Here is a 25753-nt window from a genome sequence, read left to right as displayed (position 1 = left end):
AATATGTAAATCCAAGAGCTTTACTGATTTGTCATGTAAGTATTGTTATGACTAGTGTGATTTCTAGTAGGCTATCTACAATTCCTCTGAGTAGTGTTCTGAAAGGACAGGCTACTGTTATTTTAAACTATTATGAAAATAGTCTACACTGGGCCCATAGAGATTTCACTAATTCAGTGCATGCACAGGGTATCCGCACACTCTGATCTGTTTTTATAGTATTTAGTATTACTTATACTACAGACACCCTCATGGTGACGCCTCTCCATCTTTCTGACCACTTCTTCATCCAGTTCAACGTCAGCCTGACAGAACAGCCTCCGACTCCTCAGCCGATGGTCACGTTCCGCCGCAACATCCGGAACCTGTCCACAACGCACTTCTCCTCTGTGGTTGCCTCCGGTCTACCTCCACTCAACACCTTATCCTCTCTGGAGGTTAATGAGGCCACAGACTCGCTCTGCTCCACACTGACCTCGTGTCTAGACGAGCTGTGCCCTCTTACCACAAGGCCAGCTCGATCCAAACACTCTCATCCATGGCTAAATGATACCCTCCGATCGCAGCGCACCAAACTCAGAGCCGCGGAGAGGAAATGGCACAAATCCAAACTAACTGATGACCTCAAAAACTACCAGACACTCCTGACCTCCTTCTCAGCCAGCATCACTGCTGCTAAGACAGCTTTCTACAATGACAAAATCAACAGCGCTACAGACACTTGAAAACTTTTCTCAACCTTCAAATCGCTACTCAACCCTCAGCTGCCTCCTCCTCCATCCAGCCTTACTGCAGATACCCTCGCCTCATTTTTTACAAACAAAGTGGCGGCAATCAGCAGTCAATTCTCTACATGCCCACTCAACGCATCTGACTCAGATACCGCACTCCTACAACCTCTAGGAACTGCTGGAACATCTTTTTCAGCATTCACGCCTCTCTCCGAGAATGAAGTATCTAGACTCCTGACATGCAGCCGTCCTACCACATGCTCGCTGGACCCTATACCTACGAGCCTACTTCAGTCCATCAGCCCGACCATCGCTCCAGCTATCACACATGTGATCAATGCCTCGCTAACCTCCGGCACATTTCCAACAGCGTTCAAAATGGCCCGGGTAACACCGTTACTTAAGAAAGCTTCTCTCAACCCTGCTCAAGTCGAGAACTACCGCCCTGTCTCACTCCTGCCTTTCCTATCCAAAGGCATTGAACGAGCAGTCTCCAAACAAGTCTCTGACTTCCTTTCACAGAACAACCTTCTGGATCCAAATCAGTCTGGGTTCAAAAGCGGCCACTCTACCGAAACGGCTCTGTTGTCTGTAACAGAAGCCTTAAAAGAAGCCAGGGCGACCGCTCGGTCATCAGTACTCATTCTGCTTGACTTATCGGCTGCCTTTGACACGGTTAATCACCGCATCCTTCTCTCTATACTCGCTAACATGGGAATCTCCGGTTCTGCTCTCTCCTGGTTTGAATCCTACCTCACAGGACGCTCGTTTAACGTATCATGGCTTGGTCAGCTATCTGCACCTCACCATCTCACCACAGGGGTGCTGGGCCCCCTTCTCTTTGCTATCTACACCACCTCCTTGGGACAGATTATCCGTTCGCATGGCTTCTCATACCACTGCTATGCAGACGACACACAGCTCTATCTGTCCTTTCCACCTGATGACCCCTTGGTTTCAGCATGGATCTCGGATTGCCTCTCAGACATAGCTACATGGATGAAGGCACACCACCTCCAGCTGAACCTCTCAAAGACTGAACTACTGGTCCTCCCAGCTAAACCTACCATACATCACGACATCAACATCAAATTTGACTCCCTGTCTGTTTCACCTACCAGGACTGCAAAAAATCTAGGAGTTGTTCTCGACAACCAACTAAACTTCTCAGATCATGTTGCCTCAGTCGCCCGGTCATGCCGTTTCGCACTCTACAACATACGGAAAATCAGGACTTACTTGACTCAAGATGCTACCCAACTTCTGGTTCAGGCAATAGTCATCTCACGACTCGACTACTGCAATGCCTTCCTGACAGGTCTCCCAGCCTGTGCAGTGAAACCACTTCAGATGATTCAGAACGCGGCGGCGCGCCTGGTCTACAACCAACCCAAAAGGGCACGTTACCCCGCTGCTCATCCAGCTACACTGGCTACCTATGGCGGCCCGCATCAAATTCAAGGCTCTAACGCTTGCCTACAAAGTAGTCTCAGGTTCTGCTCCCACCTACTTGAATGCCCTCATACAGACATACGCTACCTCCAGACCGCTGCGCTCCTCAGACGAACGACGTCTAGCTCTACCACCGGTACGCTCAAGCCAATTCAAACTTTTCTCATCTGTTGTTCCTCGTTGGTGGAACACACTGCCAGCTCCTACAAGGGCAGAGACATCCTTCTCCATTTTCAGAAAACTCCTGAAGACCCAGCTCTTTAGAGAACATCTCCTCTCATAGCAACACTTACAACAAGTCTTACTGATCCTAGCACTCACCAGCCGTCTCAAACTGACAAGTAACTGTTAAAAACAGCACTCACTGATGCACTTATTCTTACTGTACTCTAATGTTTTTAAATTGTCCTAAAATTGTTGAGAACTGCTCTAAAACTTAAACTGTTAACTATGTTGTTAGTCGCTTTGGCCAAAAAGCGTCAGGCAAATGTAATGTAATGTAACTTATTACTTAGTATCATTATACCACTGTAAACTATAACAACATTGTCTCTCTTTTTTGTATCAATTCCTATATTTTGATTATTGTCCATTTTGTACAGTCAGCCCAGTGGATTAGTTTCATATTTCACCATAAGTTGATAAATAGATAGATAGATAGATAGATAGATAGATACTTTATTGCTCTTGGGTGCTCCTTGTTGGTGCCCCCCCCCCAATCCCAATCCTCCCCCACCTTTCTTATGCAGCCATTGCCACTTAATCTACTAAACCCCTCTTCTACTGCACTTTTTACCCTCCCCATAAATGCACAAATAGGCTGACACCAGACATAATTTCACTGCATTTCTTACTTCCAGTAACTATATGCATGTGACAATAAACTTCCTTGTATCATTGTATCCTTGTATTGATCCCCAAGGGGAAATTCAAGTTGGAAACTGTTTATAACTATGTACTGTGTGTGGCAAAAAAAAGTTGCAAATTCTGTGCATGCGCAATGTGTTTGTTATGACGTGTCGCCCACGTGACTTGCGCAACTTCCCATTGCGCAGCTCAGGGAAGTAAATCAGACAAAGCATAAGATAAGATAACCACGTTGATTTGTAATGTGCTTATCATAAAGGTTAAACAATCACAAGTGGCAAGAAGTGAGCCAACATTAAACAGCTGTGTTTTTAGACTGCACGCCAAGATGACGCTGTGAAATGGGGACTTTCACGGAGTGCACGTAAGAGTAAGAAAACTTTTTGATAAAAATTTCAAGTAGCAAAAAGCGGGTCAAAGCTAAACAGCTGTGTTTTTAAACTAGATACCAAGATGATATCTGTGATGATGTGATTTATTTGCAAATACTGTAATTACACTTATACATAGCCATATTCTACTGCTCTTCATACTATCCATCCTGCACATAGACTTATTCTTACTACTCTTATAATGTTACTGTTTCTGCACAACAATGGTACTGTTACCGGACATAGCTGTACATAGTGTACATATCTGTCTATATGGTTCATGCAGAATATCCATATTTACTCGTTTTTTTTCTCATAATATATTCTGTTAATACACTGCATACATCTATATTATTCTTACTACTATTATATTGTTACTGCTACTACATTGCACATATGTGTACATGTTGTTCACACACTGTTCATATTACATAGCCATATTTATTCTGCTCTTATAAGGTAACTGCTAATACACTGCACATATTTATATCTAATTTATACTACTCTAAACCACCTTCTGTAAACCAACTGCATACTACTTTCTACACTGCACTATATTTCTTGTCCTGCCTTTGCACCACCTGTCTATTTGTATATCATATTGCCTACTTTGCCATATCACAACGCCTATGCACTACCTGTCTATTTGTATATCACATTGCACTTTTCTGTTTTTTTGCACTTCTGGCCATAAACTGCATTTCGTTAAAGTTGAATCTAATCTAATCTAATGATATATGGCGTGTTGCTTTCACCATAAGTTGCACAGAGTAAGATGGTTTTTGATAAACCTTTTTAGTTTTTTAGTGTAACATGGCTCAAGAAGGGGAACCAGATGAGGTGCTGTCCAAGCCCATCCAGGCGGAAGAACACAGACATTTGCGGTGGCTTATACTTGACGGCAAAACATTTGCATGGAGGTAAGAAATCTAATCAGAAACTAGAGCAAAGAGTAAGGGTAAAACGTGAATGAGAGGATAGGAGGGGCGGGGTACAACTCCAGTTTAGAGTTAGAGACAAGTACTCGATAGTTAATGCAGCTCTCTTCATTTTCTTACTGTCTCTCACCTAGTCATGGCCGGGACCAGGGATACTCCTACAAAGGTATCACCCTGGCTGTTGACAGCCTCAGGGATATGGGTCACAGAAATCCTCTCATCCTCTGTGTGCCGGAGTGGATGACACAACATGAAGGTTTGTGCCACTGTTGTTGTGGTAGCCAAACTGTTCACAGCTTAAAGACCAACAGGTCTCATCTGTCTGAGTACATCATGCTTCTAAACCAAATACTGTTGAAAGACTGAGTAATATTGCTTTGTAAATTGCATAAAAAATAAGCATATACTTTTGGTCATTTTTGACATAATCAGGGGAGGATTTACCATGACAGGCAGTACATATGGACATACTTGTGACATTGTATGCACAAATATACTGTAAAAAAATTATATATATATATATATATATATATATATATATATATATATATATATATATATATATATATATATATATATATATATATATATATATATATATATATATGCATACATTCATCTCCCATCCTATATAATGCAAAGTGTAAGTAAATTCCTACAAACACTTTCTAACACCACAAATGACATGCCACTGTACAGTAATGTCCCTGACTGTGACATCTTTGTTCCCACCAACAGAAGCACACAACTTAAATCAGCTCCAGGACAAGGTCTTGCTGTTCATTACACCCGCCTGCTCCGACCTTATTGAAGCTAGTGAAATAAGGTAGCCATCGTCCTTTCAACACAATGACAAAATGGGAAATCAAAATTACAACAAAATGCATGATAACACCGCCTGAAAAAAAAAGTTGCACAGTCTAGTATGTTGTTGAACAACCTTTTTAACTCTGATTGTGATGTGCATTATCCATGATATTGTTTTGACAGCTTTATGCAATGGAACAACATTATTTTCCATCCAAAGTTCAATCAATTATATCTTTGATATACAACAGTTGGGTCTGGTCAAGCTATTTATTCATTTTTGATTGGACGAGAGGTATTCTATGAGTAGGGATATATCCCAAGACATCCCAACTCTTTACCACGAGGACTCACTCTGCATTTTGCATTGAATTGTCTGGCATAAGCGAATGTTCCATTCTTTCAAAGCATGAGTGAGAATGAGAAAATTGAGTACATGGAGTAGTTAAATGTTCAGATTAGCATGTAACTAAGCAAGTACACTAAATACTGTCCACATACAGCCTCCTCTCTCACTCATTTTTTTGGGGTGAAACAAACAAAAATAAAAATTAATGACAGAATACAACTTTACGTCTTTGGTTGCTAATTTGGGAAGTATTAGAGTGTTACTTCATGACAACATGTTTCATGATTTTGATGACTAAAGAGAAACATTTGATTTACAGCTTCATGGACGCACTGGCCAAGAAAATTGATGCCCTCATTGTTACACAAACAGGTCCAGACACCTGGATTGAACCATGTAACAGAAGGTAGGTCAAATCAGGGAAGTCATTATGTTTGTCAGGGGAACTGGGGGTGGGTTTTTGAAGTGGTGAATCTTTTAGATGGGTTACGGTGGCTCAGAGGTTCTATAAAAAAAACTTTTTAAAAAATTCATCTGATTTGGACATGTTCCCTACCCATCTATTGACTACATCCCTGTAGATGTGACACAGATAATGGAATTGTGGGCACAACATTGCTCTCAATGTGGCCTCTCTATGTGTCACACCCACAGAATTCTACAATTCGCTTTGACAAATGATTTCTTCATGCTGCCAAGGGACCCAAGGGGAAAACGTGGACCAACACTTCAGGAGATGCTTCAATCAGACAGAGTTCCAAATGAACAGAAAGTTAAATATGAGGTACAGTATGTCTAAAATATGCAACATTAAAGTGTGACTCTGGAGTAAAAACAACCTAGGGTCTATTTACAGTGGTTAACAAGTTAAACATTTTGATTGAGAGCAAAATTATGTAAATTGGTGGAGTTTTTTTAGCCTCGTGAGACCATCCTGATCTCGCAAGCTTTCAAGGTATGCGGAGCAAATCCATCTGGCGGAGTCAGGTTAGAGTTTTTTGGGCTTACAGTGAAAGGGGGCAGGGGGTGGTATGGAGGGGACATTCAAACAACTTGTGCATACACACATACCTCTAAACATATAGTATGGAAGATTTAGATGAATGGGATATAGTATTCATGCCTATGTTCATAACACAACTGATTTGTGTGTATGTGTTACCTTAGAACAGCGGTTCCCAAACTTTTTTTTCCCGCGGACCACCTTCTACATCCTGACTCGGCTCGCGTACCCCCACCATCCGACACATAAAAAAGTAGCACATTCTATTGATGCATTCCAGGCATCATGTTTAATTAGCCGCCCTACATGATAACAAATAACAAAATCAAAATGTACAACTGGTCTATGAGCTCTCACGCTAAAAAAAAAACAGTGTGGAGAACAACATTAGACTGGTTAGGTAGCACCTCACTGCAGACCACGCACTGTGGCTTTGGGCAGTCTGTCTCCCAATCCACGTAAAGCCTAGGGCAATATTCATCATACTTTCGTTTTCTTCGCGCAGTCTTTTCTGGCTCGTCCTTTCTTTTACCCCCCTGCGCTCCACCTCCGCCTTCATCAGTCTACCCCCCATCCCATTCCATCGTTACCTGTCTCCTGCTCTGTTTTCTCCATCCTCTTCAATCGCTTTAATTGGGCCTTTTGGACAGTGTCCCTGTTTTTAGCCAGTTTTCCATGTTCGCATAGCCTTCTACCTAGCACCTAGCCTATATTTCCACGAAACTAACGCACCAGATATTCTGGCTGCCCGCAGGAAATCACGTGCAATGTGGGTAGCTTATTTTTTTAATGAAAACATAGCATATTATAGAGTTTACAAATGCTTTCCTTTAATTTCACGTTTCCATATTATTATAACCCGATTCAAAATTATTTATTATTTATGAATTAATTCGATTATTAATTAAGTAATCATTTGTAACACCTTTCCGACATTGCCCTTTTCATCTCGCGTACCCCCTAGTGGCAGCTCGCGTGTACCACCGGTGGTACCACAGTTTGGGAATCCCTGCCTTAGAATGATTTATTTAATGATCATTGATATCTTCAAAAGGAGTGGGATTCCATGGCGTTTGCCATTTTGTTTCTACAGCAGTCCAGAGGACAAACTAAATCACTGTCTCTAGTACGAGTATAAATGTACACATATTCATACCGAACCATTGTTAGGTTCAATACAGATGTCTACCGAAAGTACCAACTGCGGCCTTGTACTGTATTCAACAGTAGGCTTTTTTGCTTGCAGACCATGTTTTAAAATTGGAGTTCCCACACATATTAAGTGTCAGATGTCAGTTTAGTCAATTAATGTCAAAGTCAAAGTCAGCTTTATTGTCAATTTCTTCACATGTTCCAGACATACAAAGAGATCGAAATTACGTTTCTCACTATCCCACGGTGAAGACAAGACATTTTACCAATTTAAGTCCACAGACAAACATAACATTCAAGTAAACAAAAAAGTAAGTAAATAAGTAAATAAGAGGGCACATATAATAATGAAAAAATAAGAGCAGCAAAATTTGGTTGAAATTGTGCATGGACAGTCAATAAAATACTAGTGCAAAGTCAGGCCAATAAAAGGCTTGGGTAGTTCTGTTTGACCTAAGTAATAAAGAAAGTGGCATAGTGGTGCAAGTTATGTAAGAGCAGCAGAAGTGTTGTGTTTTCAGGACAACAACACCAAGTTGTAAAGTGTACAAGTGTGCAAGTGTGCAAGTGGAGTAGTGCAGGCGGCCATTGTGGGTCCAATGTCCAGGATGTTATGTAGCTGAGGGTGGAGGGGGGAGAGAAGGGAGAGAGTTCAGCATCCTTACAGCTTGGTGTATGAAGCTGTTGGTGAGTCTGGTAGTGCGGGAGCGCAGGCTTCTGTACCTCTTCCCAGAGGGCAGTAGATCAAACAGATTGTGAGCGGGGTGACTTGAATCACTCACAATTTTGGTCGCCTTGCGGGTGAGGTGGGTGGTGTAAATGTCCTTCAGGGAGGGGAGTGAAGCACCAATGATCCTTCCAGCTGTGTTCACTATGCGCTGCAGGGCTTTCCTGTTGTATTCAGTGCAGCTTCCGCCCCACACAGCGATACAGCTGGAGAGGATGCTCTCAATGGTGCCTCGGTAGAATGTGGTCATGATGGCTGGTGGAGCACTTGCTCGCCTGAGTTTCCGCAGGAAGTACAGGCGGCGCTGAGCTCTCTTCGCCAGTGATGCAGTGTTGGTGGTCCAGGAGAGGTCTTCACTGATGTGCACCCCCAGGAATTTGGTGCTGCTCGCTCTCTCCACCACAGCACCGTCGATGGTCAGTGGCAGGTGTTGGGTGTGACCTCTCCGGAAGTCAACAACAATCTCTTTGGTCTTGCTGACGTTCAGCAGGAGGTTGTTGTCCCTGCACCACGTGGTCAGATGGTCGACCTCCAACCTGTATTAAGTCTCGTCGCCCTTGGTGATGAGACCCACCAGAGTTGTGTCGTCAGCAAATTTCACTATGTGATTGTTGCTGTAGGTTGCAGTGCAGTCATGCGTCAGCAGGGTGAAGAGCAGCGGACTGAGCACGCAGCCTTGGGGGGCCCCTGTGCTCAGTGTGATGCTGCTTGAGGTATTGTTGCCAACACGTACTACTTGGGGCCTCTGACAGAGGAAGTCCAGTAGCCAGTTGCAGAGGTAGGTACTGAGTCCCAGTTTGTCCAGTTTGCAGATGAGTTGTTGTGGTATTATGGTGTTGAATGCAGAACTGAAGTCTATAAACAGCAATCTCACATATGAGTCTCTTTTTTCCAGGTGGGTGAGGGCTGGGTGGAGGGCAGAGCAGATTGCATCCTCTGTAGACCGCTTGGCTCGGTATGCAAACTGGAAGGGGTCCAGGGTGGGGGGGAGAATGGCTTTGATATGTGACATGACAAGCCGCTCAAAGCACTTCATGATGATGGGTGTCAGTGCCACAGGGCGGTAGTCATTGAAGCAGGATGGAGCAGTTTTCTTCGGCACAGGTATGATGGTGGCAGCTTTGAAACATGATGGGACAATGGCTTGCTTCAGGGAAGTGTTAAAGATGTCTGTGAAGACATCCTTAAGCTCCCCTGCGCAGTCCTTCAGCGCACGACCTGGGATGTTGTCTGGACCTGTTGCCTTACGGGTGTTGATAGCAGCAAGTGTCCTCTTCACGCTGTCGGCAGAGAGGCACAGGGGCTGCTCATGTAGAGGGGGATGGGTCTTCTGTGGGCAGGTGCTGTTTTGTGCTTCAAAGCGAGCAAAGAAGCGGTTCAGGTTGTTGAGCAGAGGGATGTTGCTCTCACAGCTCTGTGGCGCGAGCTTGTAGTCCGTGAGGGCCTGAATGCCCTGCCATAGGCTTAGTTACCTTAGTTGCCATAGTCAAAAAAACATTTGACATCTTTGACAACATTTGTGTTGTGCATCAGCAATATTCTTCACAGGCTTACTGTACCAAAAATTAACCGAACCATGACCTCAAAACCGAGGTACAGTACACACCATAACATGATTTTTATATACCATTACACCCCTAGGGCTCTATCTTGCACTCCAGCGCAATTGACTTTATATACTCACGCTTTTGCCTTTCCTATTTTGCAGCTTTTTGTTTGTGCATTGGTCACCTAAACATTTAGTAGCCTATATAGTACAACATCTACATGCAACACCTAATTACGACCTATTCATTTGGACAACTTTATACAGCCCTATAAAGGCTAAAGTTACCTTTTGTTTTGTTCCAATTTACCGTTGTGTATATCTTTAAACATTGTGTGCGCTCTAACATCAGCCTAAGCATTATTCCAGCTGCGCTAAGGTTTTGACAAGCACCACAATTTTGCCTACCTTGTTGTAGCCCATCTGAAATTACTCCAAGTTTTGCTATGTTCCCTCCATCCTTTCGTTGTTTTCAAAAAACGTTTTATATCCATGATGGCCTTGAAGTCTGAATTAGCTTAAATCAGCTTATTATGTGCTGTTAACCAGTAACCATATATAGTAAAAGAAAGCAGCAAGTATGGCTACAATTTCTGTAGTTGCTGCGTCCATTCATTGTTATTCTCTCTCCTGCTCAAACAAATGTTGTGCGTGCATTAAGTTGATGATAATGTGTTTACAAACACAATACAATACTTTACAGAAAATATTGTAAATAGCCTACTGTCATGCAGTTAATGGGATACTGTGCAGAGTTGGAAAGTTAGGTCAACTTGGAAACTGTTTCTCGTTGTTGAGTTGCCTGATGGTAAGGAACGGCCGTAGCTTACACCTGCAGGAGCCCTTGGCCGCCTATGCTGCGCAACGCACACTTCACTCTTCTCATCTATACAACGCAGTTCCCATTTCTGCAAACCATACATAATTACAAGGAAGAATATTACCACACGAGGGAAATCAGTGTGGTGTCCATTAAGATGTGAAAATATAGGCATAAATCTAGCGTACACATTTCCATGAATCACGGCTGTGTTGATGACATAAATTAGGAAATATTAGAGGACTTAAGGAAACGTGATGTTGAACTGCATGCAGGGCTCGAAATTAAAGATGTCCCGACGTCCCGGGGACCATAAAAAATGCTTCCGGGACACAATAGAATGATGTCTGGGACAACTCTGGGACAGTAGAAAAAATGGCAAAGCAAATTTCAAAATAGGTACTTTTTTCCTAAACTGTTCACATGGGAATCTAAACGTATCTTTCTCGTCTGGATAAAATGATACAACATTTGACCTGGCGTAACGGACAGCTGGCAAAAGCAGCGTCAGCCAGCTGATCTGTAAATAAGTGGTTTTGTAGCCTACACGCAGCCTTACAACACTGTTTAGGCTACTGCTCTTCAAATCATGGTAGGCTACAATGTTATTTTTGGTACAAATATAGTAAGATACCCAAATGGGCTGGGTGCTTGCGTTTCCTTAGGAATCCGCCATTTAATTGGTTAAATGAATATTAAGTGACGGCGGTAGGCCTAATGGGTCACTTTCCGATATAGAGGTTAACTTACCTAACTAGCAGGCAGGTAAATAGCATTTGTTTTCATGACAGACGAGATGACAGTCCTCTCTGACTAAAACGCTGTGTGTTTTCTGTCAGTGACAGACAAACGTCACCAATATCATGCTGAGCTAAATAGCCTACTGCAACTGTGATTTGACAAAACGATAGTGTTGCAAGGTAGCCTATAACAATGATAACAGTTATTTAAGTTAGCATTTGACATTTCGCTGTGGCAGTTCTAAGGCTAGGGGTGTCCAAACTGCGGCCCGCCACGCACTTTAATCCGGCCCGCCGAGCATTTATTAGTTTATCATAGATCCGGCCCGCCACGCACTTTAATCTGGCCTGCCGAGCATATAGGTTATCATAGACCGCTCGCTATGTTTTCCATCAATAGACGACGTTGTGGCTACTGCAAACTGCTTTACACTCTTCTTAGAGAACGTTTACAATGTCAAAACAGCTTGTTAAATCGGGATAGTTGCAGCAGATCTAACTCCGCTTTGCTACTTTATTTAATTGGGAACGCATTTGAGTGTGCACAAGAGGGTGAGAGCACGGCAGGAGAGTAGCCTATCTGACAGCTTCGTGGTAATTTCCCACGCTAATTGTTTTCACTGAGATCTGTGGCCATGACATCACACCAAACTGACATTGAAATTAAAGACACGTGAAAATAGATTATTGACGTAATGTTTTACAACCCTGTCAGTCAAAACGATGGACAATGAGAACGTCTAGTGCAACCTCAAAAAAGAGCCAAAAGCGCAATCTCTGAAAATGAGTGTTGTGTGAAACAGCAGATGATTAATGTTAATAAAATGGTGTTTAATAAATTGTTCAGATCTGACATGGTGGACCAGAACGAGTTAATTAAGTGATGCAAGTTACTGATTATTATGCTGTTTATTATGTAGAATGGGAAAAAAACAAGAACTTGAATTTGGGACACTGGTGGTTAAGTCCGGGACAGTGCCAAGTAGAATTCGGGACAGCTTCGGGACACTGAGAAAAAAAGTGAATTTCGAGCCCTGACTGCATGCCGATGCCATTTAATCCAAATGCCCCAGCAGCAGCACGGGAGATAAGAGCTTATCTGACAGAAGATACTGTATATATGCATTGTCCATAGAGAGGTAATGTTAGACTACATTGCAAAAATATCACCATGCATTCATAACCTCGTGATTCAGTGAGAGTAATCCCAAAACATCGGAAAGTATGTCTTTGTGACAATTCTGTATTACATTTTGTCAAGAGGAAAAATCAATAGCTGACTGTTCCCAACTGAACAGTGCTTATAGCGCTGTGAACGCTCCTGGCTGCACCTGGTAAATCTGCCATCATAATAGCAATCCACTATGGAACAAGCATGCCTGTTGTTAAAGGGAATGTGAGATGATGCTCTGATTGGTTTATTGCACGTTACGCCCAAACCACACCCATGAGTAATGTAGCTACTTCAGACCACCCCATTTTAGATTTGCGTCGGGCACAACAGTCATTTTTCCCGCCGGTAAAATAGCAACAGCGCTCAAGATCCGCCCACAAAGCCACTTTCGTTTTGCGCAAAGATACTTCCGTTATAGATCATTAAAATAGAGCCCCTAGTCTCTAGAGAGAACCTTTTGCATGGCACCACAGCCATTCATCTCTGTTTAACCCAACATGCTCTGGCCACCCATAGATATCCAGTCTCACTGAGACATGGAAGAAGTATTGTGGGATCCTGAAGGGACCACTGGAATCCTTTTCTGTTAAACAAAGACAAGATCCAATCTTCATCATAGATGGAAGCAATGTGGCAATGACGTAAGTGACAGGAAAAGTTGCTTGTTGTTTTTCATGTTCATTTAGTTCTGTGTTTGCAACTACATGATAAAAAGGGGAGGAGTGAATGTTGAATATTAAAACAGCTTTAAAGAAAACATTGGTTATTGTTAATATTATCATATTTTGAAATGAATACTAATTATTTTTCCAGTCATGGCCTACACAGATTCTACTCAGGCCGTGGCATCTACCAGGTGGTTATGCACTTCTTGCGTGAGGGTTATCGTGTCAATGCTTATGTGCCAATCTGGAGGAAATACTCTAAGAACACAGTCTATGGTATTTTATTCTTATCATCTGTTGACATCTTCAGATCAGTATACATGTATTTCTACATTTTTATTGTTAAAATGAAGTTTTATTTCACAGAACATACACTTCTACAGCTGCTGTACCAGCATGGTTTTGTGACCTACACTCCCAGCATGGCTTATGATGATAGGTGAGTGACGCCTATGCTCCCTTTTTATATGTAAATGATATCGTTCACTTCATATGTTGATTCTTTTCGTCCATATTCATAATCTAATGAACAAAAGAACAGATAAAAATCAATGTGGAGAATGGATAGAGGCTCTGTCCATATCCGTAATTGTTTTTTACACTGAGCAAAAATGAGGATTCAGTATTTCCAAGAGAATCAGTAGAACATCATTCACATGTACAATCATCACGTATTTATCAGCATTGTCAAATATTTTTATGTACCGGTATACAGATTCCAGAGTAATTTCACAGATAGACTCACACCTTCTCTCCCTGTTTCTCTCTACCTCTTTATAGTTCTCCTGCTACCTCACCCCCTCCAGCCCGTTCTTGTTTCTTATATGTCAACCCCCCCCGGCTCTGTTTTCAGGTTTATCCTTGAGGAGGCCAAGAATAAACGTGGATATATTGTCTCAAATGACAAATTTAGAGATGCTCCCCAAGAATACATCGATACGATTCAGAGGTAAAGAAAAATGGCACCAGATGTCCTTCAACACTAAATGTTACATGACATGATATATGAGCACCATTTGAAATATGACATATGACAACTTTGCCATTCAAATTATAATCATGTCACATGTGGTCATGTCACCTGTTGTTGCGTGTTACCTTAGCCTATAGTCTCTTCTATTAGGTGCATCCGTTTCAGATTTCAAGGAAACCACTTCAAGGTGCTTCCAAATCCATGTCAGGTAGGTTTTGCAGCTATACAGCTAACACCACAAATTATTTGAAAGATGTAATGGATAATGATCTCACATAAATAATACTTTATGGGTATAAGTACATTGTTTTAACCCTGTTTTCTCGCCCTCAGGCTGTTGACCACAGTGACGCACAAGTAGTGTACGAAAAGACAGCATGGTCTATCCACACACACTCTACCAAGGTATGCGAGGCATCTAAGACAGACAAAAGATTGAGGTGGGGAATGCTTAATTCTAATCAAACGAGAAACCACTTTTTTGCACAAAGTGTTCCACTAACAATATCACTAACCTGATGAGAAACAGGTGAGAAATGGGCTGTTTTGTAGGCTACTGGATAGCATCCACAGCACAGTATTGCATTTTATCCATCATTTCTCCCCTCCAGGTTGATGACAACGAGGATACTGACGCAACAATAGTGTACGACAAAACAACATGGAGCATGGCCACACCCTCCACTGAGGTATCTAAGACATACACCAAGTTCCCTTTAGATTATCTCAGCAAAGCATCCATAGTATAGTACTGCTCGCAGATGTAATTGCAGGGCATATCTACACATTTTTGACAAGCTGCTGTTTGAGCAGATCCTTGTGTCACCTAGTGGCACAATATTGGAAAGAAGTGTGTGTGTGTGTGTGTGTGTGTGTGTGTGTGTGTGTGTGTGTGTGTGTGTGTGTACGCAGTATGTGTGTGTCTGGGGTGGGGATGTTTAAATGTTTCCCGAGGTTAGCAGAAATGTTATGTGCTTGCCGCAAGGAGAACCAGTGAGGGGCCTTTACGGGGTAAATAGTCATCAGGGGACTGTGAAAGGAAGGGTTATCCAACATTGCTTGTAGTAAAAAGGTAGCTTCAGAAATGATTTGCAATTGCAAATGGTTTAAACATGTTTTTACTCAATGTGCACAGATCCATCAAGACCCACAGATTCCGGCATCCAGCAAGGTGTATAGCCATGGGAAGGCTATTGTCCAAGATGAGAGACTTACTCTGGCAAAAGCCAAGCCTAAGCAGGAACTACAACCAGCACTCTCAGGAGACTCGAGGGCTGAACATCAGACATCATCACAAGATTGTGGTGGATTGAAAAAACCCACCTCAACATGCAGAACAACAAGCTCACCTCAACAGGCCCAGGGGGTCTGGCAACAGCGGAACCAACAATGTTGGAAACAGCGGACCAACAAGCTCACCTCAACACACTCAAATCCGGCCAAAGAGGAACTGACAACGTCCGAAACAACAAAACAACAAGCTCACCTCAACAGGCCCATGGATCTATCAACAGTGGAACAAACAACGTTGGAAACAGCGGACCAACAAGCTCACTTCAACACATGCACATGGTCTGGCAACATAGCAACCAACAGTGGGACCAAACATTTTGAAAATAGCATCCCAACAAGTTCACCTCAACAAGCACAGGAGGTTCGTCAACAGCAGAACCAACGTCAAAAAGGGCGGACCAACAAACTCAACTCAACATGCTCAAGGCCTCCGTCAGCAGTAGAGACAACGATGAAAACAGTGGACCAACAAACTCACCTCAATATGCCCAAAAGTAGAATCAACAGCGGAACCAACAATGACGGAAACAGTGGATTAACAAGCTCACCTCAAGGGGTCCGGCAACAAAAAAACCAGCAATGGTGGAATCGACGAAGTCGGAAACAGCGAACCAACAAGGTCACCTCAACTGGCTCAGGGGGTCTGCCAACAGCAGAAACAACATCGGAAACAGCTGACCAACAAGCTTATCTCAATGCGCTCATGGAAACCAACAACATCAGAAACCAACAACATCAGAAATGGTGGACTGAAAAGCTTATCGTTCTTGCTCTTATTTCTATTTTTCTATTTTTTTTTATATATATAAACTAGTCCAGAGTCCATACAAATTGGCCCCTTACAGTTAGTGTCTTAAGTAACTATCAGCCAATATCAAAACTGCTATTTTTGAGCTAAGCAAAGTCTTAGAAAAAGTTGTGTCTCTTCAACTATCATCTTTTTTTACCTGACAACAAATTCTATGCCATTTTCAATCAGGTTTCAGGGTATTTCACAGTACAGAGTCTGCTGAAGGTGACCAATGATCATTTCTGATGTTGTTGGTTTCTGAAAAACCCACCTCGCAGAGTCTGTCCACAATGTCGGAACCAGCAGGCCAACCAGCTCAGCTCAACAGGCCCAGGAGGTCTAGCAACAGCGGAACCAACAACGTTAGAAACAGCGGACCAAAAAAACTCACCTCAACACATGGTCTGGCAACAGCGCAACCAACATGTTGAAAACACCATCCCAACAACTTCACCTCAATATGCTCAGGAGGTTCGTCAACAGCAGATCCAGTAAAGGCAGAAGTGGAAGGACCAACAAACTCACCTCAACGTCATCAACGTCGTTGATATTTATGTTTATGGTTCTAAGCAAACATTTTTGTCTGTTTGGAGGACAGACTTTATTTGTTACTTTTGTCACATTTGTCACTTTATTTGTTTCCAGTTCACAGAGCCTGGGCTGTGTATGAAGACAGTGTTTTTACGGTGTATTCAGAGAATGGCCAGCTAGTGAATCATGAGGAGATATTCCCCGATTGTAAAAATAGTGTTACAGCTTAGAAATGCCATAGAATTGCTGAAAGTACCTTTAAAGGTATAGCTACCTAAAAGTAGCATAGAATTGCTGACAGTACCTTTAAAGCTGCATGTACATTATATTTGAACCAAGGTAGCTCATCCCTAACTTCAGTATTCCCAGAGAAACTCCACGCAAGGTTTCGTAATTTGTTAGGGGGACAGGCTACTCCCACTTTGTTTGTTTCCAGTTTTGGGGCCTGGGATGCCTACAGAGTTTTTTTTTTGTTTTGGTTTTTTTTGGTTTTTTGGCCACTCACAGAATGGCCAACTAGCGGTTGTGTGGAGATAATTGCTGAATGTGACAAAAACTGTTATGGGCTTAAAATCGCATGCAATTGCTAACAGTACCTTTAACTACTGTAACCATGCTAAATTGTTGCCGCTCTTTGCAACATATTTTACATGTTTGCAACTTTATACTTTCAAAGAATGTATTTTAAATTGACTGGAGAGGTAAGCACTGTACAAGCATATTTAACTTGATGCATTAATCTAGTTAATATAGGACTGCAATACGCTTAAATAGGAAAACCTGATGGACTTCAGCGCTCCAACAACTACTTAATCTTGCTCATAATCAGCTACTATCCTTTAATGCTACTGAAACTGACTTCACCTTCCTCCTGATGATTAATGATTATACAGACAATGCTAATGCCTGCATGAGCGTTATTTTGTGTGATGTATTTGGCATTATTCTTTTTTCTATTCTATTTTTTAACTAAGCAAATTCAAATTCCATACAAAATGGGTACTAAATGCTCCTATAAAGCATGGCCACAAGCACAGTGCATTAGGAATTGATCACCATATTGGTGAGGTCAAGATAAGCATTATTTTCTTATAACAAGATCGTCAGTATTTCTCCTCCAAACAATGTCACAGTAAACCCTACACTTGTTGGGACCCTAAGACTCCAATGTCTCTCTTTTACAGCCCCTGCCCAAAACTATTTGGTAGCTATATTTCACACAGAGCCTTAATGCAATAACTGTTACTATGACACAAGACATTACTGTATGTTACCCTAATTTCACATTACAATGAGCTTCCCATTGTAATGCACTGGAATGCACAGCATTAAATTGTCCAATTGTACTGTAACATGGGAAATGTGGAATGAAAAGACCAGATATTTGTATTCATCTGGCAGTATTTTGTTTATGATCGTATGATCTGTTATGCCAGTTTGCCTCTTGCTTTGTTCAAAATTAAATGTAAATTTAAAAAAAAAACTTCATTTCAAAGTTTTCTGACAATGTAATTTCTTCCTGAATGTTGACAGGCCATAGCTATCCAGCAGATGGCAGTATTTGGCAACACATGTGAGAAGCCTTCATACTGTCCACTGTAAGGCATATTAGTGAACAGTGAAGATTTACAGATAGATAGATAGAGATAGATAGATAGATAGATAGATAGATAGATAGATAGATAGATACTTTATTGATCCCCAGGGGAAATTCAAGGTCTCAGCAGCAGTATACATACAACACAAACACATTCTTTAACAGCAGAAAGAGTAATTGAAGTATATAATATAAAAAACACAACTAAGCAGTAAGGACAGTAGAAGATAAAGAATATGCTAAATATACTAAAATACAAATTATACTAACACTTAATACAATATATAAAAATATACTAAAATATAAATTACAAAAATACAAATTATACTAACACTTAATCTAAATCAATTCTAAAAACAGTATCCACATAGTGGTGATTAATAAATCAGAGGCGCTTGCAATGACTGAGGCAGGGATTCTCTGTGCATAGTAAGGTATGGTAAGGTGCTCTAAGGTGCTCTGTGTGAATGAGTGTCATGGTGGTAGTGCAATGGTGATAGTGGTCATGGTGATAGTGCAAATGAGTAAGTCAACAGTGCAACAATGCAGAAATAAAGTAAAGTCTATATATCTAACTATTTAAGAAAATGCATAAGTGTGGCCACAGTTCGGCTGTGGCATGGAGGGGGGCGGGGTTATGCATGTGTGCTGATGTGCTAATATAGCACGCAAACAGTGAGGCATAAAGACAGTGGTACAAGTGGCTAGTGGACAGACAGTACCAAACATGGAGGGGGTGAAGAGGCAGACAGAGTGTGCAGAGAAGTCTATCTCTCCTCTTCCCTTAAGTGAGGCATTGAACAGTTCAATGGCCCTGGGGACAAATGACTTTCTCAGTCTGTCAGTTGTGCAAGGCAGTGAGCGAAGTCTCCAGCTGATCAGGCTCTTCTGCTTAACAATAGTGCTGTGGAGTGGGTGACACTCATTGTCCAAGATGTTGATCAGTTTGTTCAGGGTCCTTTTGTCAGATAGTGAAGTGATGCACTCCAGTTCAGCTCCAACTACAGAGCCAGCTTTCCTTACCAGCCTGTCAATTCGCCCCACATCCTTCTTCCTTGTGCTTCCTCCCCAGCATACTACTGCATAGAAGAGGACGCTGGCAACAACAGACTGGTAGAACATCCTGAGGAGCTTACTGCACACATTGAAGGACCGCAGCCTCCTCAGGAAGTACAGCCTGCTCTGCCCTTTCTTGTAGAGTGCGTCAGTGTTGGCTGACCAGTCCGGTTTATTGTCCAGGTGGAGACCCAGATACTTGTAGGTGCTAACCACCTCCACATTGACCCCATCAATGTGGACTGGTAGCAGAGTGGGCTTAGACCTGAGAGTTAAACTGAGAAATGCCCTATGCTTATGTCTGTCTAACAAATCAAGTTATTATGAACGCCACACAGCGAAGTGGCCCAAATTTCCGTCAAGGATTCCCGGGACACTGAAAGACCGGGGTACACAAAACTTGGTGGGCATGTAACCCCACATGGATAGCATGGAACCGTCGTTTTTCGTTTTGATCTGTAGCCCCCCCGCTGGACTGGACCCCCCGAAAGGAGGGTAGGGCAGACACAGTTCTCTGTGAATATCTTGAGAACTGTAGGGCCTAGGATGACCATTTTTTTCTGTATGTTTGCCTCCAGGGGTCATGTTAACCCATTTCATGTGCACACATGTGCACAAACAGATACACACGCACACACATACATTCACAGTAATCATACGTATGACACACTCACACAGTAGACATATGTACGCATGCATGCACAGGCACATACGCAGGCACACACACAAGCACGCGCACACACACACACACACACACACACACACACACACACATACACATAACATAAACATGTACATGCACACATGCACACAATTCAAGAATTTCTCAGAATTATGAACAGGCAAGATGGAGGTGGGGTTGTATAAAATGAATTTTACATGTGAAATCTATGAACTAATCATGTTTTGGTACTTGTTGTCTAGCAGATACCAATGAGACTTGAGTGTGGATAATGCAATTTAGTGAGACAGTTAGAATCATAGGCCTTTCAGCGTGATTTATTTTTGTGGAAAAAATGTGCTGGACTGGGCGGCGGTCATATTTTGTACCGCTCTGCGGTACATCTTGTTTAAATATGTGTAATATGCTTTAGATATGTATAATGCCCTTATATGAAATTTTAATGTAATTGTCTAACATGAGTTATGACAAGCTTAACCTTACGACATGACACTAGTACATATTCCCTGGCAGTGAGCCAATCAAATTACCCAATCACAGTCGGCGGTGATGGTGACGTAACTGTAAAGGTAGTCTACATTAGTTTAAGGAAATAGCCTGGATGACACTATTCAGTTGAACTTTCAGCAAGATCCACTGCAGCTCTGAAAAAGGTGACATTAATAAAGTAAGTTGCTTCATGATTATAAATAAAAATAGTTATCAGAAGCTCAGAGAGTGTGTTGTTCTAAGACTGCGGCCAAACTTTGTGGGGCCAGGGACCCATTCCGGTAGAGAATCATAACAGGCTTACTATACTTTGAACTCTTAGATCTAATTGGAACTATATTCTCTGAATTTGTGGCAAGATTCAACCCATGTATTTGCTAGCTGGTATATTCCTAGTTACACAGTAATCATGTAAGTTGTCTTTACGCATGAAAAATCAGAGACACACACTTGTGGTCAGAAAGTATCGTTCATAGACGGGCCAAACTTTTTGGGGCCAGAAACCCTTTCCGGGGGAGAACATTTTCCAAGGACCCCCTTGTAATCATGACATGCTTACTATGATTTATACTCTGATGTTACTGGAACTCTATGTATTCCCTGAAGTTGTTTCCAGTATATTCCAGGTGCTTTGTAATCAAACGCGGCTTTAGCTTTGCACGTGTTATAGCTTTGCTTGCTAACACTCCAAAAAACATGTCCAGACATGTCCAGTCTCCAAACATTGTTCTTAGTAAAGTCAAACTTAATAACTATCATCGTATTTGTTTTTTCAATTCAGCTTGTTTGAGCTTAAGTGTCACTTGACAATGTGGACCACCTCAAAAATGTAATTATGCTGGTCAAGCAGCTAGTCGGCTAATCAGCCAAGCGAAACCAGTAATGATTTGTTGCGCCCTTAGGGAAGTCTGTGATTCTAGAAGTTTCTATCGGCTGAACGTGGGTGTCAGTCTCAAAACTACCTGTTTAATCTTCACATCATTGTGTCACTTGTGCACATCAAAAAAGCAGTTTCTCATTTCTCTACTCATACCATAAAATCCTATTTAAGGTAAGATATTTAGTTTTGACACATGAGTGAACTGTTAAGCTGAACCATCCAGGATATTTTGGCAAAAGCACCAAGAGTGTTGAGAACATCCGGTCTGTTTCAAGAAATGAGCCAAAGCAATTGGGAAGGATCTTTGCAATTGTCATGGTACTGACTCTTTATATGGGAAAGGAATTTAGTTTTGAAGCATGAATGAAACGTTTTGGGAGAGATATGAACTGTAAGACCATTTTGCCAAATGATCTAAGTGTTTTGAGAATGTAATTTCTGTTTCAAGAAATGAGCCAAACCAATGGAGAAAATCTGTAATACATACAGATTTAGCCATAGATAGAAAGTTAGATACCACATTGTCCTTCGAGTTCTATTAGGTCAGTGTTTTTCAACCTTTTTTGTGCCACGGCACACTTTTGACACTTAAAATGTCCCACGGCACACTAACATCCTGTGTGAAGAAAAAACAAAACATACCATAGCCTAAAATTTCAAATAATACACAGATATGGCCTTATTATGGCTTCTATGCAAGACCTGCTTAATAAAACAAGAGCCCTCTGTTTCATTTGTAGGTGACTATATCTAATTTAATTGTTGTTATGAACTGGATATGTGATGATTCTGTGAATACTGGATATGGGGCCCCCGTTGTACAATGCCTGCATACCACAAATAGTGCAATCATACAATCAATGAGAGCATATGGTTATAAATTCTTTGATGCAACAGTTGCTTTTCTGGACCAGTGAGTGACATTTGGGTAATTTTTTTTGCGCCACACCTGATGATCTCTCACGGCACACTAGTGTGCCCCGGCACAGTAGTTGAAAAACACTGTATTAGGTGGCATATGTGAACATGGCTCCCATATTGCTTTTCTCCATTGGCCTCCAGTGCTTGTTGACCCCACCATGATGGTGGCTGTATTTACGTACATTCTGGAGCCCAATGCGGTATCTAGCTTTCTAATATCTATGGATTTAGTTGTTATTGAAGTTCCTGTGGGTGCAATGGTAGATGTTCCAATAATTTTGTCTATTATAGTGTATCTGCTGAGACAGGATATGTGAAATCAAAATTGGACCAATTATTAGATCATTTAAATGACAGAAAATACAGAGATACTTCATTTTAAGATAAATGTTATTAGCATTTTTATCTCAGATGTTATGACAGTCATTTTTCAGCAACAAAACAGCATCATGTCCTGTCATATTCATGAACTGTTATGAAACATGAGAGCATGTCACACGTCAAATACTCTGGTATATAAGAGTCTGAGAGTCACAGTTACCAGTAATGATAAATTGACATTATCAAATCGTTGGACATTAAATGGCATATTGCCTATAGACAGGAGGAGCAATGTGGCTTATAATGCTAATATGTGACCCGGTTATGTCAGTGATACAGAGTTAAAGTATAACTACTATATTTGGGGGAATGTGAGAGCATTTCACTTGCTGGGTCACAGCATTTCATAACTAAATAATAATCTGTGTTACAGCATCATGGAAAAATTAGTTCAGAAATTGGATGCGCTGATTGCTACTCCAAGAGCCGGACATGAACCAAACAAAAGGTAAATGTAGTGATGCTAGCAGGTTAAAAAAGGGGTCACCAAAAACTTAACTAAGTTTACGTTCAACTATTTTGGTTTGGATTTAATGGATACGCCTGAGTGATGTCTCTCAATAACAATGTCAAAGCTCAATAATATAAATTATATATATATATATATAAATATATATATATATATATATATATATATATATATATTCTTTCCTCCACAGAATTCTTCAATTTACATTTGTGAAAGATACCTTTATAATCCCTGATGATCCACGGGGTAAAGAGGAACCAGATATTTCCACTCTGTTTCTCTCAAAAAAGAATATAAACAAACCATCTGTTAAAAAATTGGTAAGCCCATTAAATTATGTATTTCATTTCATTTCATTCAAATTGACCATGAATTGTTACCAGTCATACAGACAATGTTTTTCCCCAACAATAGGTTCAGGACTTCTTGCCGAAATGGGAGGCATGTTCTAGGATCATACTGGACTTTAAGGAACTTGACCGATTTTCTGAAGAACCAGGAAATGATGACCTACCACTGGTGACTTTAGGCAATGAGACTATAAGGTAAGATACAGAAGACTATCAGTGTATAATAAAAAATGCTATGCAATAAATACATGCTATATCCTATTCTGAGATACACTTGCTATTCCAGGCAAGTAAGACTGATTTTGTTTTTGTTTACAGGGCTTATGGAGGGATATTATATATAAACATCGTAAACAAACCTTTCAATCTAAGGAAGCCTAATACCAAACTACTGTATTGGGTGATTTTTGATGACCGAAAACGTGAACTAATAGACCAAAGACGGCAATGGGTGATTCTCGCTCAGCAGTCCCAGCTCACGTTCGAGCACCTCAACACTTTCCATTCTCAGCTCTGGTTCCAGCTCCTGCATTGCAGACTGCATTGGGTGATTCTTGATGCCAGAAAACTTGCACTAAGGTGAGCAATAAAATAAACTTGGATTGAGCTGAGAAATCAGAAAATAAAGGACCGATTACTGTAAAGGTGCAGTCAGCAACTGCGCATGACCCCACGTTTGTTTTTTTATTTATTTTATAACACACCAGAGAGGTAGCTCACACATCCCTTCAGTACTCCCAGAGAAACCAGTTTCTAATTTCAGACCCTGGGCTGTCTACAGAGACTGGAGGCATATGATTGCTGACTGCACCTTTAAAACATAAATGAGAATGAAGAGGGGAGGAGGAATAATAACTCTGCATCAATACACTAAGTTGATTGTCAATTTCATTCATTCTCTGACTATTTCTCATCTAGTCATGGCCGGGACCTGGTTTACTCCTATCGAGGCATCGCCATGGCTGTCCAGTACTTCTGGAACATGAATCAAACACATACAAACATCATTGTGTGTGCCCCTGAATGGATGAAGATGAAACAATGTAGAAGTGTTGGTAAGTGTCATAAGATCAACAATGAATCAAAAAGTTGACATATGCAAACAGATTACTAGAATGCCTTATTTATGTGATCTGAAAGTGATCAGTGATTATTTGACCCGACCCGGGCAATTAATTCAAGTTTATGCCTGTGACAGCCATGTGTCATTTTGCCATATTATGGCTGCAGCTACTAGTACTGGGAGAAAACAATTGCACAGGTCGGGTCAAATGATCACTGACCACTTTGTTTTCTCAGCGGAAGCCACAAAACAGTAACAAAAGTATTTTAAAAGACCCATTGTGTGAAGTTTCTTCGAGTTGGGGTTCTGCACACCCTGGTTGTTGAGACTTATATTCCGATAATGACTAGGGGACCATACATTCTCCCTTACATAACATCTAGCATCAGGTTTAATAAATCATGCTTAGCGGTTTGCACACCCTGTTTCCACAAAAAAATTGAGTTTGTAGAATGGCTGACAAAGCACCTTGTGTCATTGTTTGCACAGTTTTGGCATATTGCATACAATTATGCATGGAGTAAAAATCACAACTTGTCACCTCTGCTCTTGTCCTATTAGAAGCAACGGGTCTGTTAAATGAATCTGCCTTGAACTACTTCCCATCAAAAGAAACACACTACTTGTTTGGACTGCAAGACCATCTACAGGACTTGCTAATCTTCATACCATCTGGAGCCAGTGAATTATGGTACATTGTGAAATCAAACTGAGACCAGTAATGACATGATACATAATTATGCTAGGATCATTTACCCATTGGAGAGCTATCTCACTAAAACTTGTCATTTCATGATTTGGGTTTTGATAACTAAAGAGAAATCTTTGTCTTCCAGCTTCATGGAGGCACTGGCTAAGAGGATTGATGGCCTTATTGTTACCCAGTTAGATGAGGATACCTTCACTGGAATAAGTAACAAACGGTAGATAAAATAT

At 41.3% G+C, this 25753-nt stretch overlaps 1 protein-coding gene across 4 annotated transcripts in view; it reads left to right on the top strand.

Annotated features, from left to right (window-relative positions):
* The first annotated feature begins 3257 nt into the window (after window positions 1–3257).
* Window positions 3258–25753, top strand: part of LOC121683515 — a 37210-nt gene continuing 14714 nt past the window's right edge. For 3 of the 4 annotated variants that reach the window (XM_042063145.1, XM_042063144.1, XM_042063146.1), the window contains exons 1-8: window positions 20847–20931; window positions 23309–23383; window positions 23595–23724; window positions 23819–23949; window positions 24073–24333; window positions 24673–24809; window positions 25379–25508; window positions 25654–25740. In XM_042063145.1, coding sequence (XP_041919079.1) covers window positions 23313–23383; window positions 23595–23724; window positions 23819–23949; window positions 24073–24333; window positions 24673–24809; window positions 25379–25508; window positions 25654–25740 — 947 coding nt within the window. In that variant the 5' untranslated portion in view covers window positions 20847–20931; window positions 23309–23312. Of the gene's footprint in view, window positions 3421–4220; window positions 4342–4493; window positions 4616–5097; window positions 5186–5834; window positions 5922–6169; window positions 6300–13193; window positions 13319–13490; window positions 13619–13708; window positions 13782–14195; window positions 14292–14465; window positions 14524–20846; window positions 20932–23308; window positions 23384–23594; window positions 23725–23818; window positions 23950–24072; window positions 24334–24672; window positions 24810–25378; window positions 25509–25653; window positions 25741–25753 lie in introns of those variants that run through there. The other variant, XM_042063147.1, reaches the window with a different exon arrangement.

This window comes from Alosa sapidissima, chromosome 15 (assembly GCF_018492685.1).
Source record: "Alosa sapidissima isolate fAloSap1 chromosome 15, fAloSap1.pri, whole genome shotgun sequence".
Taxonomy (NCBI): domain Eukaryota; kingdom Metazoa; phylum Chordata; class Actinopteri; order Clupeiformes; family Clupeidae; genus Alosa; species Alosa sapidissima.
The sequence above is the reverse complement of the archived record's forward strand: the minus strand, read 5'-3'. Positions and strand labels throughout refer to the sequence as shown.